Source organism: Balaenoptera musculus, chromosome 18 (assembly GCF_009873245.2).
Source record: "Balaenoptera musculus isolate JJ_BM4_2016_0621 chromosome 18, mBalMus1.pri.v3, whole genome shotgun sequence".
Taxonomy (NCBI): domain Eukaryota; kingdom Metazoa; phylum Chordata; class Mammalia; order Artiodactyla; family Balaenopteridae; genus Balaenoptera; species Balaenoptera musculus.
The window spans coordinates 18,824,319-18,839,173 of record NC_045802.1 but is presented as its reverse complement, the minus strand read 5'-3'; the positions used below and the strand labels follow the sequence as shown (position 1 = coordinate 18,839,173).

The following is a 14,855-nucleotide window of genomic DNA, read 5'->3' as shown; positions in this document are numbered from 1 at the left end:
TGTATTTAATTGTTGATAGTTTGATTAATATGTGTCTTGGCATGTTTCTCCTTGGATTAATCCTGTATGGGACTCTCTGTGCTTCCAGGACTTGATTCACTATTTCCTTTCCCATATTAGGGAGCTTTTCAACTATAATCTCTTCAAATATTTTCTCAGTCCCTTTCTTTTTCTCTTCTTCTTCTGGGACCCCTATAATTCGAATGTTGGTGCCTTTAATGTTGTCCCAGAGGTCTCTGAGACTGTCCTCAGTTCTTTTCATTCTTTTTCTTTATTCTGCTCTGCAGTAGTTATTTCCACTATTTTATCTTCCAGGCGACTTATCCGTTCTTCTGCCTCAGTTATTCTGCTATTGATCCCTTCTAGAGTATTTTTAATTTCATTTGTTGTGTTGTTCATCATTGCTTGGTTCCTCATTATTTCTTCTACGTCCTTGTTAAATGTTTCTTGCATTTTGTCTGTTCTATTTCCAAGATTTTGGATCATCTTTTCTATCATTATTCTGAGTTCTTTTTCAGGTAGACTGCCTATTTCCTCTTCATTTGTTAGGTCTCGTGTGTTTTTACCTTGCTCCTTTGTCTGCTGTGTTTTTCTGTCTTCTCATTTTGCTTATCTTACTGTGTTTGGGGTCTCCTTTTCGCAGGCTGCAGGTTCATAGTTCCTGTTGTTTTTGGTATCTGTCCCCAGTGGCTAAGGTTGGTTCAGTGGGTTGTGTAGGCTTCCTGGTGGAGGGGACTAGTGCCTGTGTTCTGGTGGATGAGGCTAGATCTTGTCTTTCTGATGGGCAGATCTACATCTGGTGGTGTGTTTTGGGGTGTCTGTGGCCTTATTATGATTTTAGGCAGCCTCTCTGCTAATGGATGGGGCTGTGTTCCTGTCTTGCTAGTTGTTTGGCATAGGGTGTCCAGCACTGTAGCTTGCTGGTTGTTGAGTGAAGCTGGGTCTTGGTGTTGAGATGGAGATCTCTGGGACATTTTCGCCGTTTGGTATTACGTGGAGCTGGGAGGTCTCTTGTGGACCAGTGTCCTGAAGTTGGCTCTCCCACCCCAGAGGCACAGCCCTGATGCCTAGCTGGAGCACCAAGAGCCTTTCATCCACACGACTCAGAATAAAAGGGAGATAAAATAGAAAGAAAAAAAAGAAAGAGGATAAAATAAAATAAAATAAAGTAAGATAAAATAAAATAAAGTTATTTAAATAAAAAAATAAAAAATAATTCTTAAGCAAAAAAGAAAACAAAATTTTTTTAAGTTAAAAAAAAAAAAACGGACAGACAGAACCCTAGGACCAATGGTGAAAGCAAAGGTATACAGACAAAATCTCACACAGAAGCATACACATACACACTCACAAAAAGAGGAAAAGGGGAAAAAATAATATATCTTGCTCCCAAAGTCCACCTCCTCAATTTGGGATGATTTGTTGTCTATTCAGGTATTCCACAGATGCAGGTACATCAAGCTGTTTGTGGAGCTTTAATCTGCTGCTTCTGAGGCTGCTGGGAGAAATTTCCCTTTCTCTTCTTTGTTCGCACAGCTGCTGGAGTTCAGCTTTGGACTTGGACCCGCCTCTTCGTGTAGGTCGCCTGAGGGCGTCTGTTCTTCGCTCACACAGGACGGGGTTAAAGGAGCAGCTGCTTCAGCGGCTCTGGCTCACTCAGGCCGGGGGAGTGTGGGGTTGGATGTGGGATGAGCCTGCAGCAGCAGAGGCCAGCATGACGTTGCACCAGCCTGAGGCACCGTGTGTTCTCCCAGGGAAGTTGTCCCTGGATCACGGGATCCTGTCAGTGGCGGGCTGCACAGGCTCCCGGGAGGGGAGGTGTGGATAGTGACCTGTGCTTGCACATAGGCTTCTTGGTGGCGGCAGCAGCAGCCTTAGCATTTCATGCCCATCCCTGGGGTCCGCGCTGATAGCCGCAGCTCGCACCCGTCTCTGGAGCTTGTTTAGGCGGCGCTCTGAATCCCCTCTCCTCGCGCACCAGGAAACAAAGAGGCAAGAAAAAGTCTCTTGCCTGTTCGGCAGCTCCAGACCTTTTCCCGGACTCCCTCCCGGCTAGCTGTGGTGCACTAACCCCTTCAGGCTGTGTTCATGCCACCAACCCCAGTCCTCTCCCTGACCGAAGCGCGAGCCTCAGCTCCCAGCCCCCGCCCGTCCCGGCGGGTGAGCAGACAAGCCTCTCAGGCTGGTGAGTGCTGGTCGGCACCAATCCTCTGTGCGGGAATCTCTCCTCTTTGCCCTCTGCACCCCTGTGGCTGCGCTCTCCTCTGTGGCTCCAAAGCTTCTCCCCTCCGCCACCCACAGTCTCCACCCACGAAGGGGCTTCCTAGTGTGTGGAAACCTTTCCTCCTTCACAGCTCCCTCCCACTGGTGCAGGTCCCGTCCCTATTCTTTTGTCTCTGTTGTTTCTTTTTTCTTTTGCCCTACCCAGGTACGTGGGGAGTTTCTTGCCTTTTGGGAGGTCTGACATCTTCTGCCAGCGTTCAGTGGATGTTCTGTAGGAACAGTTCCACGTGTAGATGTATTTCTGATGTATCTGTGGGGAGGAAGGTGATCTCCGCGTCTTACTCTTCCACCATCTTCTCCTCTCTCCAATAGTCCTTTCAATGTGCTGCTGACTTTGATTTGTGGTTACCCTGTTTTCAAGTATGTTAACCCCTTCCTCCATCTGCTTACTTTAGACTGATAATCGTATAGTCTCAAACACATTCTAAAAAAGAAGAATCTACATTTTCTTACTCTCCTCCCCTATATTTTATGATTTTGATGTCCTCTTTTACATCTTCATGTTTATCCTTTTGCTGTTCCTTGTGTTTATCATTACTTTCACAAATAGATTTTTTTTTTCTTTTTGATCTGTATACTGGTTTATTTAAGTGATTTACTTTCCAATTGTGATTTCCTCTTTTCTGTATCTTCTTGCTTCTTTTATATTTAGAGAAGACCTTTCAATATTTTAGGGTAGGTTTAGTATTACTGTATTCTTTTAGTTTTTGCTTGTCTGAGAAATTCTTTCTCTCTCCTTCTATTCTTAATGATAATTCTGCTGGGTCGAGTATTCTGGGTTGCAGATTTTTCCCTTTCGAGACTTTGTATATATTTCACCACTCCCTTCTGGCCTGCAGCATTTCTGTAGAGAAGTCACCTGATAGCCTTATGGGGGGGTTCCCTTTTAATTAACTCTTTGTTTTTCTCTTGTTGCCTTTAGAATCCTCTTTTTTAACTTTTGCCATTTTTATTGTATGTCTTGGTGTAGGTCTGTTTGGGTTCATCTTGTTTGGGACCCTCTTTGCTTCCTGTATCTGAATATTTGTTTCTTTAAGTTTGGGAAGTTTTCAGCCATAATTTCTTCAAATATATTTTCAATATCCTTTTCTCTGTCTTCTCCTTCTGGAACTCCTATTAATGCATAGGTTGGCATGCTTTATATTATCCCATAGGTCTCTTATATTGCTTTTACTTTTTTTCTCATTTGGCTTTCTGTCTGCTGTTCTGATTGGATGATTTCCATTATTCTATCTTCCAGATCACTTACTCGTTTTTCTGCATTATTCATTCTGCTATTCATTGCCTTTAGCTCAGCTTTCGTCTCGCAAATGAATTTTCCAGTGTGCTGCTGAATTTGGTTTGCTAGTATCTTGTGGAGAATTTTTACATCTATATTCATCAGGAGTAATGGCCTGTAGTGTGGTTTTCTTGTAGTATCCTTTTCTGGCTTTGGTATCAGGGTAAAGCTGGTCTCATAAAATGAGTTTAGGAGTATTCCCTCCTCTTCAATTTTTTGGAAGAGGTTGAAAAGGATTGCCATTAGTTCTTCTTAAAATGTTTGGTAAAATTCACCAGTGAAGCCATCTGCTCCTGGGCTTTTCTTCATTGAGAGATTTTTGATTACTGATTTAATCTCCTTACTGGTAACTGGTCTGCTCAGATTTTGTTTCTTCCTGACTCAGTATTGGTAAGGTGTATGTTTCTAGGAATTTTTCTGTTTCTTCTTAGTTGTCCAGTTTGTTGGCATATAGTTGTTGATAGCCTCTTATGATCCTTTGTAATTCTGTGGTATCAGTTGAGTTGTAATGTTTCCTCTTTCATTTATAATTTTGTTGATTTGGGTCCTATTTTTTCCTTGGTTAGTCTAACCAAAGGTCTGTCTGTTTGCAGATGGCATGATCCTTTATGTAGAAAATCCCAGGGGACTTCCCTGGTGGTCCAGTGGTTGAAGCTTCGCCTTCCAATGCAGGGGGTGCAGTTTCGATCCCTGGTCAGGGAGCTAAGATTCCACATGCCTTGCGGCCAAAAAACCAAAACATAAAACAGAAGCAATATTGTAACAAATTCATTAAAGACTTTAAAAATGGTCCGCCTCAAAAAAAAAATTTTTTTTTAAAAGAAAATCCCAAAGAATCCTTACAAAAATGACTAGAGCTAATAAACACATTCAGCAAAGTTGCAGGGTACAAGATCAACAAAAAAAATTCAGCTGTGTTTCTACACATCAACAGTGAAGAATCTGAAAAGGAAATTAAGAAAATAATTCCATTTACAGTAGCATCCAAGAGAATAAAATACATAGAAATAAATATTCCCAAGTTGGTGAAAGACTTGTGTGTGGAAAACTACAGAAGTGTGCTGAAAGAAATTAAAGGTGACTTAACTAAATAAAAAGACATTCCATGTTCACGGACTGGAAAACTTAATATTGTAAAGATGGAAACACTGACCAAAGGAAGGTACAGAGTCAATACAATCTTTATTAAAATTCCAGCCGCCTTTTTTGCAGAAATGAAGAAGCTGATCCTTAAATTCATATGGAATTGCAAGGGGTCCTCAATAGCCAAAACAATCTTGAAAAAGAACAACAAAGTTGTTGTTCAACAACTAACACTTCTTGATTTGAAACCTACTACAAAGCTACAGTAGTCAAAATAGTATAGTACTGGCATAAGAATAGATATATATAGGCCAATGGAATAGAATTGAGAGTCCACAAATAAACCTATACCTCTATGGCCAGTTTGTTTCAGACAAGGGTGCCAAAACTGTTCAGTGGGGAAAGAATAGTCTCTTCACAAAACGGTGCTGGGACAACTGGATATCCACATGCAAAAGAATGAAATTACACCACTACTTCACACCGTATAGAAAAGGGAACTGAAATGAATCAACAACCTAAATAAGCTAAAACTATAAAACTCTTAGAAGAAAGGAAGAGTTCATCTTCATGACCTTGGATTTGGAAGTGGAGTCTTAGATATGACACCAAACTTACAAGCAACAACAACAGCCAAAAAAAATTAGATAAATTGTACTTCATCAAAATTAAAAGTGTTTGTACATAAAAGAACATTATGAAGGAAGTGAAAAGACAACTTCCAGAATGGGATAAAATATTTTCAAATCTTGTGTCTGATAAGGGTCTAGTATCCACAGTATATGAAGAGCTTTTACAACTCAGCAAAAACAGACAACACAATTTAAATTGGGCAAATGACTTGAATACACATTTCTCCCAAGAAGATATACAGATAGCCAACAAACACATGACACAATGCTTGACATCATTTGTCAGGGATGTTAGGGAAATGCAAATCAGAACCACAATGAGATATTACTTTATATCCACTGGATATCTATAATCAAAATAACAAGCATTAGCAAGAGTCTAGAGAAATTGGAATCCTTGTATATTGTTACTGGGCATGTGAAATGATGCAGCTGCATAAGGAGCATGTGGAGGTTCCTCAAAAAGTTAAATGTAGAGTTACTCTATGACCCAGCAGTTCCACTCCTGGGTACATACCCCCAAAATTGAAAAGAGGAACTCAAATATTTGTACATGAATGTTTACCATAGCACTATTCTCAATAACCAGAAGGTTGAAAACAGTCCAGTTGTTTATCAGTGTTTGAATGGATACATAATAAATTGTAGTATATCCATACAGTAGAATGTTATTTAGCCATAAAATGAAATGAAGTACTGATACATGCTACAACCTGGATGAACCTTAAAAACGTTATGCTAAGTGAAAGAAACCAGTCATAAAAGATCACATATTATATGATTCTATTTATGTGATACATAGAAATGGGTAAATCCATAGAGACAGAAGGCAAATTGGTGGTTATCAGGGTTTTAAAGAGGGAAAAAGTAGAGTGATTTCTTAATGGAAATGGTGTAGTAAAATGTTTTGGAACTAGAAGAGGTGGTGGTTGCACAACATCGTGAATGTACTAAATGCCTAGAATTGTACACTTTAATATTGATTTATAATTAATATGTGAATTTCACCTCACTGAAAATATTAATGGTGACACTAATGGATTATAATAACATCGATTTTTAAAAGAATCCATGAGCCCATACTCATACTAAGAAATATGTAAAGTTGGGGTGTAGGATAAGGGGAAGAATTCAGAAAAGAAGTCTCTTCTTAATAGAAGAATGCTAACTAGTAACTACAGAAAGAATAGGGTTTTTTTTAATTGCCATTTTACAGCTACCACAATAATGTTTAGTAGTAATTGTTGAAACCATTGGGTGAAAGACTGTTAGGGAATAGAATATTCAGAGAGTCTCAAAGTATCACCATATTGATTGTTTATTACTTTCAAAGGGAAATGGTATCTTTATAATAGAGACATCTAACAGATAATCACCTAAAACCAAGTGATCAAACTTAACACCACTCAGGTATTCTAAAATGGTATATCAAAAAAAAAGAGTGAGTGTGAGAGTGAGCAAATATGGCAACCCATTAACAATTGGTGAATCTAGGTGAGGGGTATATGGGCATTCATTGAATCAATCCTGCAGTTTTTCTGTACATTTGAAATATTACAGAATAAAAGTTGGGGTAAAGATGAAATTTGAATATGACCCTTCCCTGTTTAATAGCCTTGCCTAAAGGTTTAACTCCTTAGCTTTATATTTAAGGTTCTTCATGATCTAGCCCCTGCTTATCCTCCCAATTTTATCTCTTTCCATTGCATTTCTCAAACTAGTTTAGACTTTAGCTATGCCATACTTCTTCCCATTTTCAAATTGTCCGTGATCAATTTACAGACCTACTAGAGAATGGACTTGAGGATATGGGGAGGGGGAAGGGTAAGCTGGGACAAAGTGAGAGAGTGGCATGGACATATATACACTACCAAACGTAAAATAGATAGCTAGTGGGAAGCAGCCGCATAGCACAGGGAGATCAGCTCGGTGCTTTGTGACCACCTAGAGGGGTGGGATAGGGAGGGTGGGAGGGAGGGAGACGCAAGAGGGAAGAGATATGGGGACATATGTATATGTATAACTGATTCACTTTGTTATAAAGCAGAAACTAACACACCATTGTAAAGCAATTATACTCCAATAAAGATGTTTAAAAAAAAAAAATTATCCGTGATCTCTTTCACCACCATGACTTCATACATGCTATGTGTGCTCTCTCCTGGAATGTTCTCTCCCCATCTTTAGCGTGTTAATTCTTGGTTGTCCCTCTGAACATTATGTAGCTATCATCTCCTCCAGGAATCTTCCCTCATCATTGTGGGCTGAGTGGAACCTATAGTACATTGTTCATATCTCTGTTACACCTCTTATTACACTGTACAGTTAATTGGCTGAGTACTTGCCTGTCTCCCTCACAAGACTGTGTATTCCTTGAGGCCTTGGACTGTGATTTATTTTTCTTCTTGGTGTCCATAGTGCATATAAGAGTAGGTGCCACACAGTGGGTGTTTAGATAAATGAATAAATTTAACCTCCTACCATTTTCCTGAACGTCTTATTATAATTGAGTTTATCCTTTCTTACTTCATATCAGGATATATCGGTTGTATGTGTACCGTGTTTGGTTTTCTTAGTTTTATTTCTTTTTCCCAACTTTGTAGTGAATGAATTCATTACAGGAATTATTAGTATTTTATAGAACTCCATAGTACAACCAGTACTGATAGAGGGTCATAATTAAAAGAGGTAACATACATGTAAAGCAGATAGCATAGTGTGACACAGTAAGCACTACTTTGGGTCTTGAACCCCATTAAGAATTTAGTGAAATCTAATGAAAATAGTGAACCCTTCCATAGAAAATTGTAATATCTACAGAGAGTTTCATATATAATTCTGCGTGGTTCACAAACCCTTTGAATAGATATCTATGGCCCCCAGGTTAAGAACTCCTGTGCTTTAACCCAGTGCTGGCCTCAGGTATCATCCTTCGGTAATTCACTACCTCTACTAAGTTCTAACACTAATAAGGAAAGGAGTGAAAGAAACATAATGGGTTAAAAAAATTTTTAAAGAACCATGGATTTGTTTGAGATTGATAAAAAAATGTATTGGAAATAAAAACAAACTGAAAATCCTCCAGCCCACTTTCAAAATTGTAAGTTTTCTTTAAAACAACTGTTGGATCACGGAATGAAGAAGTAAATGGCAGAAAATCTAAAAAATAATAGTGAAAATATTCTCTGTGGTTAAACTGAGTAAAATTCATGGTTTTAAGTGCATATATTACTAAAGAAATAATAAAATAGAGTATTCAACTGAAAAAGTTAGAAAAACAACATGGTAAGCCTAAGGAAAACAGAAGAAAGGAAATAATAAAAGTTGAAAATAGAAATTAATGCATTAAAAGAAGCCTACTTAGATGACTGTTGTAACCTCCTGATGAAGAGTTCTTCCTATATCTGGTTGCTACACTGCAGCTAGGGCGATCCTCCATAGCATTACCTGCTTACGTAACTCTTCCTTGCCCTTAGGGTGGCTCACAAGACCCTTCTTAACCCAACTCCTGTCTACCTTTCACCATATTTCTAACTTTTTTCCTGCATTGTTTCCCCAACCCTTATCTCCGCCTGCCCCATTCTCCAGCCATATAAAACTACAGAACTTCTTTTGGTTCATTGAATTTGATAAACTGTTGATGACGTTTCCTTTCCTGGAGCTTTGCATTTGCTCTTCTCTGTACCTTAAAGGCCTTCCCACTCTTCTTGCCTAGCTAGTTCCTTCTCAGTCTTCAGGACTCAGCTTAACTTTTATATTCTCTAGAAAGCCATTAAATACATGAACACACACACACACACACACGTGCATACACATGGTATACACACACATGCTCAAGTAACACTAAGTACTTGGTCCTGTGTGCTCTGATAGTGCTTAACTTCTCCTGTCATAGCACTTATCACCAATGTCAAAGAAATGTTTGAAGAAGAGTAGTAATCGAGGTACACCAAGAGGAAACATATTTCTAAGGTTACAGTGTTTAAAATGATGAAAATAAAAACATATTTCCAAAGCTACTTTTGCCAAAGTAGATAGTGTTATGGATGAGACAGGCCAGAAGAGTATATTGTGTGCTAAAGGAGATATCTTAAATTTAGCAAATTGTATTGGTTAGCTCTCTAAGGAAAAAAAATATTTTTGGATCTTCTCCAGATAAATTTGAGGTGCGTTAAAGAACTAAATATAAGCAATTAAATTATATAAAACTAGAAGAAAAGAAAAACTAGCATTTTTATCAAACCTATAGGTCAGCGTTGTCCAATGGAAATATAAAGCCAATCACATAAGTAATTTAAAAAATGTTAGTAGCTACATTAAAAAGTAAAAACAGGAAAAATTAATTGTAATAATTTTTTATTAACCCAATATGTCCAGAATATTATTTCAATATGTAATCAATATAAAAATTAACAACAAGATATTTTACATGGTTGGGTTCTTTTGTACTAAGTGTTTGAAATGCAGTGTGTATTTTACACCTATGGCACATCTCCATATAGACAAAGACAAGCCACATTTCAAGTGCTTGATAGCCAGCCACAAGTTAAATTTAGAAGCAATAGAAGGTGTCACAAAGGAAAAAATAGGTAACATTGGCTACAGGAAAATAAACAATTAAAAAATTTGAGAAGACAAAATGGGAAAATATTTGCAGCATACCATTGTATATTATTATTATTATTACTACCATTATTATTCAGAGAATTCATATGAATTGCTAAGAACATTTAAGACCCCAAAAGATAAAGATGACAGACAGCCAGTTTACAAAAGAGCCAGTAGCAAATGTAAAGATAGATGTTAACCTCATTAATAATCAAAAAAGTGCAAATTAAGCAATAGTAATATGCTGTTTTCATCTATCAAGGTAGCAAAGATTTTAAAACTATAATTTTTAGGGGTGCAGAGAATGTGTTTAAATGGTGTTCTCATAGACTGAGGAGGAATGTGAATTCGTAAAACCCTTTTAAAAAGTAGTTTAGCAACAGATACGGGAATTCTGTTTCTGGGAATATATCATAAGGAAACAATACTAATTATAGAGATGGGAAAACTACATACCAAAATGCTCACTACCTAAATTCTTTAATTAAGAGGATGGTTAAGTAGTTTATGGTATAAACATTCGATGACATACTTTGAATAATAACATGGAAAAGTCTTTTTTTAATATTAAACCAAAAAAAGACACAGAATTGGAGGTCTTATTTTCCCCCCTATATTTAAGGGGGGAAATTAAGCCTATGCATAGAGAACAAGACTAAGAAATTTATCAGAATGCTAACAATGTTTATTAGGATGGAGGGACTTCAGTTTTTTTCCAGTTTTTTGTTTTTCTGTTTTTCAGATGTCATAAGATTAGTGTGTATTACCTATAAAATAAAAAGAAAACTACTCAAAATTATGGGATTAATTTAACATATTTTTAAATATATTGCTAATTTGAGATGTCATACTAATTCAGGGGTGCCATCTTATTCTCTACCTATCAATTTATACTTTATTTTTAGAAAAACACAATACTTTACAATTGGTGAAGTAGGCATAGATGATCCAAATATTTTGTAGTTTGACTCCATCTTTGTTTCAGAGTGAAGTTATTGACTTTCCAATAAAATTGTGCCGCTGTCTTTTTTTATTCCCTCACTTTTGGCTTGAGCCTGACCTCCAGAAAAATGAAGTAATTAATACTTTTCAACAAATGTGTAATCCCCATTTTCCTTCCCAGTTTCATATGATTAAATAGCTCACATCTACTCTCTTACTAGCAACATTTAATATCTTGATATACTGATTTACTCTGTTTCTCTTTTGATTAATACTTCTTCCCCTCATTTTAAGGTTATCCTGGTACAAGTTAACCCAGGGGAAGCATTTACAATAAGAAGAGAAGATGGACAGTTTCAGTGCATTACAGGTAAGAATGGTAATTTATTGTCATTTGAGACAAGACTAAAATTTATGATACATAAAAGTGTATATGCTTGTAGTTTCTTCCTTTCTTTCTCACTACCACCACAACAAGGCACAAACTCTGAATACTTTATGGCTTAACTATTACAGTAGCATCCTAATTAGTCTCTTTGCCCTGGTTTCTTGATTAATCCTACTGTGATGTCACTCCCCTGCTCAGAAATCTTCAGTGAATCCAGTTCAGGTTCCTTAGTCTTTTTGAAAGATCATTTCTTCTTTCTTGCTTGCTTCCCACTTTCCCTTCAATACTGTTTCCCTTCAATCTTGCTAAGTTGGTTTATTCACTGTCTCTGAACCTTTCTTGTACTTACTGTATTCTTCTTCTTATCTATAATTTACCCATATCACCACTACCCCCAGCCTATCCAAATGCTTCCAGACTGAGCTCAGATCTTACCTTTAAAAGGTTTTTTATAAAGTCTTTAGTAAGCATCCCTTCCACACAACTTAACTAGCCAACACCCCCCGACACACACACACGTTTGTGCCAAACAAAACTGTCTCCAGATATCACCAAATGTTCCCTGGGAGGCAAAATCACCCCTAGCTGAGAACCACCACTCTGTGTGAAGATGAAAGCAATAAAAAGGTCATTAGCTTTGGAATTAGAGAACCTGGTTTTAAACCCCAATTCTGCCACTTAACTGGCTGTATGAACTTTTGCATGTTACTTAACCTCTATCAGGTACGTTTCTCAGTAAAATTCCTATCCCTGTGAATAATAACACACCTCATAGGATAATTGTGAGGGTTGACTAATATGTTTATAAAGCACTCTAAACCAGACCTGGCACACATAAGGCACTGAGTAAATGGTGATGGTGGGTACTGTAGCGGTGTTTAATAGAAGGTGACCCCATCTCCTGTGAAAGCCCAAAACACCAATTATTGTGCCATTCATTTAGCAAGAATGTACTTTCTTGTAACAGTTCTTCCAGTTAGTATTTTGAAAAGCCAGTTAAATTTTGTATGTTTAACTTGGAATGTTTATTCAGTCTCTCCAACTAAGTTTTAATAAGGACTTTATGGGCAGATACCATTTCCTACATTTCTTTGTATTCCCTTCAGTTCTTGGCCTTCCACATATTGGGTACCTATCTAATAGTTATTACTTTCATTTGAAAAGAGCACGTTAGAAGTGGGGGGACCGTATGCTTTATCATCCAAACCAGGATACTCTTTTTTTTTAAACATCTTTATTGGAGTATAATTGCTTTACAATGGTGTGTTAGTTTCTGCTTTATAACAAAGTGAATGAGTTATACATATGTCCCCATATCTCTTCCCTCTTGCGTCTCCCTCCCTCCCACCCTCCCTATCCCACCCCTCTAGGTGGTCACAAAGCACCGAGCTGATCTCCCTGTGCTATGAGGCTGCTTCCCACTAGCTATCTATTTTACGTTTGGTAGTGTATATATGTCCATGCCACTCTCTCACCCTGTCACATCTTACCCCTCTCCCTCCCCATATCCTCAAGTCCATTCTCTAGTAGGTCTGTGTCTTTATTCCCGTCTTGCCACTAGGTTCTTCATGACTTTTTTTTTTCCTTAGATTCCATATATATGTGTTAGCATACTGTATTTGTTTTTCTCTTTCTAACTTACTTCACTCTGTATGACAGACTCTAACTCCATCCACCTCACTACAAATACCTCCATTTCGTTTCTTTTTATGGCTGAGTAATATTCCATTGTATATATGTGCCACATCTTCTTTATCCATTCATCCGATGACAGGCACTTAGGTTGCTTCCATATCCTGGCTATTGTAAATAGAGCTGCTATGAACATTTTGGTACATGACTCTTTTTGAATTATGCTCTTCTCAGGGTATATGCCCAGTAGTGGGATTGCTGGGTCGTATGGTAGTTCTATTTTTAGTTTTTTAAGGAACCTCCATACTGTTCTCCATAGTGGCTGTATCAGTTTACATTCCCACCAACAGTGCAAGAGTGTTCCCTTTTCTACACACCCTCTCCGGCATTTATTGTTTCTAGATTTTTTGATGATGGCCATTCTGACTGGTGTGAGATGATATCTCATTGTAGTTTTGATTTGCATTTCTCTAATGATTAATGATGTTGAGCATTCTTTCATGTGTCTGTTGGCAATCTGTATATCTTCTTTGGAGAAATTTCTGTTTAGGTCTTCTGCCCATTTTTGGATTGGGTTGTTTGTTTTTTTGTTATTGAGCTGAATGAGCTGCTTGTAAATCTTGGAGATTAATCCTTTGTCAGTTGCTTCATTTGCAAATATTTTCTCCCATTCTGAGGGTTGTCTTTTGGTCTTGTTTATGGTTTCCTTTGCTGTGCAAAAGCTTTTAACTTTCATTAGGTCCCATTTGTTTATTTGTGTTTTTATTTCCATTTCTCTAGGAGTTGGGTCAAAAAGGATCTTGCTGTGATTTATGTCATAGAGTGTTCTGCCTATGTTTTCCTCTAAGAGTTTGATAGTGTCTGGCCTTACATTTAGGTCTTTAATCCATTTTGAGTTTATTTTTGTGTATGGTGTTAGGGAGTGTTCTAATTTCATACTTTTACATGTACCTGTCCAGTTTTCCCAGCACCACTTACTGAAGAGGCTGTCATTTCTCCACTGTATATGCTTGCCTCCTTTATCAAAGATAAGGTGACCATATGTGCGTGGGTTTATCTCTGGGCTTTCTATCCTGTTCCATTGATCTATGTTTCTGTTTTTGTGCCAGTACCAAACTCTTGATTACTGTAGCTTTGTAGTATAGTCTGAAGTCAGGGAGCCTGATTCCTCCAGCTCCATTTTTCATTCTCAAGATTGCTTTGGCTATTCGGGGTCTTTTGTGTTTCCATACAAATTGTGAAATTTTTTGTTCTAGTTCTGTGAAAAATGCCAGTGGTAGTTTGATAGGGATTGCATTGAATCTGTAGATTGCTTTGGGTAGTAGAGTCATTTTCACAATATTGATTCTTCCAATGCAAGAACATGGTATATCTCTCCATCTATTTGTATCATCTTTAATTTCTTTCATCAGTGTCTTATAGTTTTCTACATACAGGTCTTTTGTCTCCTTAGGTAGGTTTATTCCTAGATATTTTATTCTTTTTGTCACAATGATAAACGGGAGTGTTTTCTTAAATTCACTATCAGATTTTTCATCATTAGTGTATAGGAATGCAAGAGATTTCTGTGCATTAATTTTGTGTCCTGCTACTTTACCAAATTCATTGATTAGTTCTAGTAGTTTTCTGGTAGCATCTTTAGGATTCTCTATGTATAGTATCATGTCATCTGCAAACAGTGACAGCTTTACTTCTTCTTTTCCGATTTGGATTCCTTTTATTTCTTTTTCTTCTCTGATTGCTGTGGCTAACACTTCCAAAACTATGTTGAATAATAGTGGTGAGAGTGGGCAACCTTGTCTTGTTCCTGATCTTAGTGGAAATGGTTTCAGTTTTTCACCATTGAGGACAATGTTGGCTGTGGGTTTGTCATATATGGCCTTTATTATGTTGAGGAAAGTTCCCTCTATGCCTACTTGCTGCAGGGCTTTTATCATAAATGGGTGTTGAATTTTGTCGAAAGCTTTCTCTGCATCTATTGAGATGATCATATGGTTTTTCTCCTTCA

The 14,855-nt window shown here is 37.5% G+C and overlaps 1 protein-coding gene across 5 annotated transcripts in view; it reads left to right on the top strand.

Moving 5' to 3' along the window:
* FNDC3A (fibronectin type III domain containing 3A) overlaps positions 1–14,855 on the top strand; it is a 189,972-nt gene that overhangs the window by 67,450 nt on the left and 107,667 nt on the right. For all 5 annotated transcript variants that reach the window (XR_005017181.1, XM_036831425.1, XM_036831424.1 and 2 more), the window contains one exon: positions 11,122–11,197. Coding sequence is in view for 3 of the 5 variants with exons in the window: in XM_036831425.1 (XP_036687320.1) it covers positions 11,122–11,197 (76 nt within the window). In the remaining 2 variants the exon portion in view is untranslated. The remainder of the gene's footprint in view (positions 1–11,121; positions 11,198–14,855) is intronic.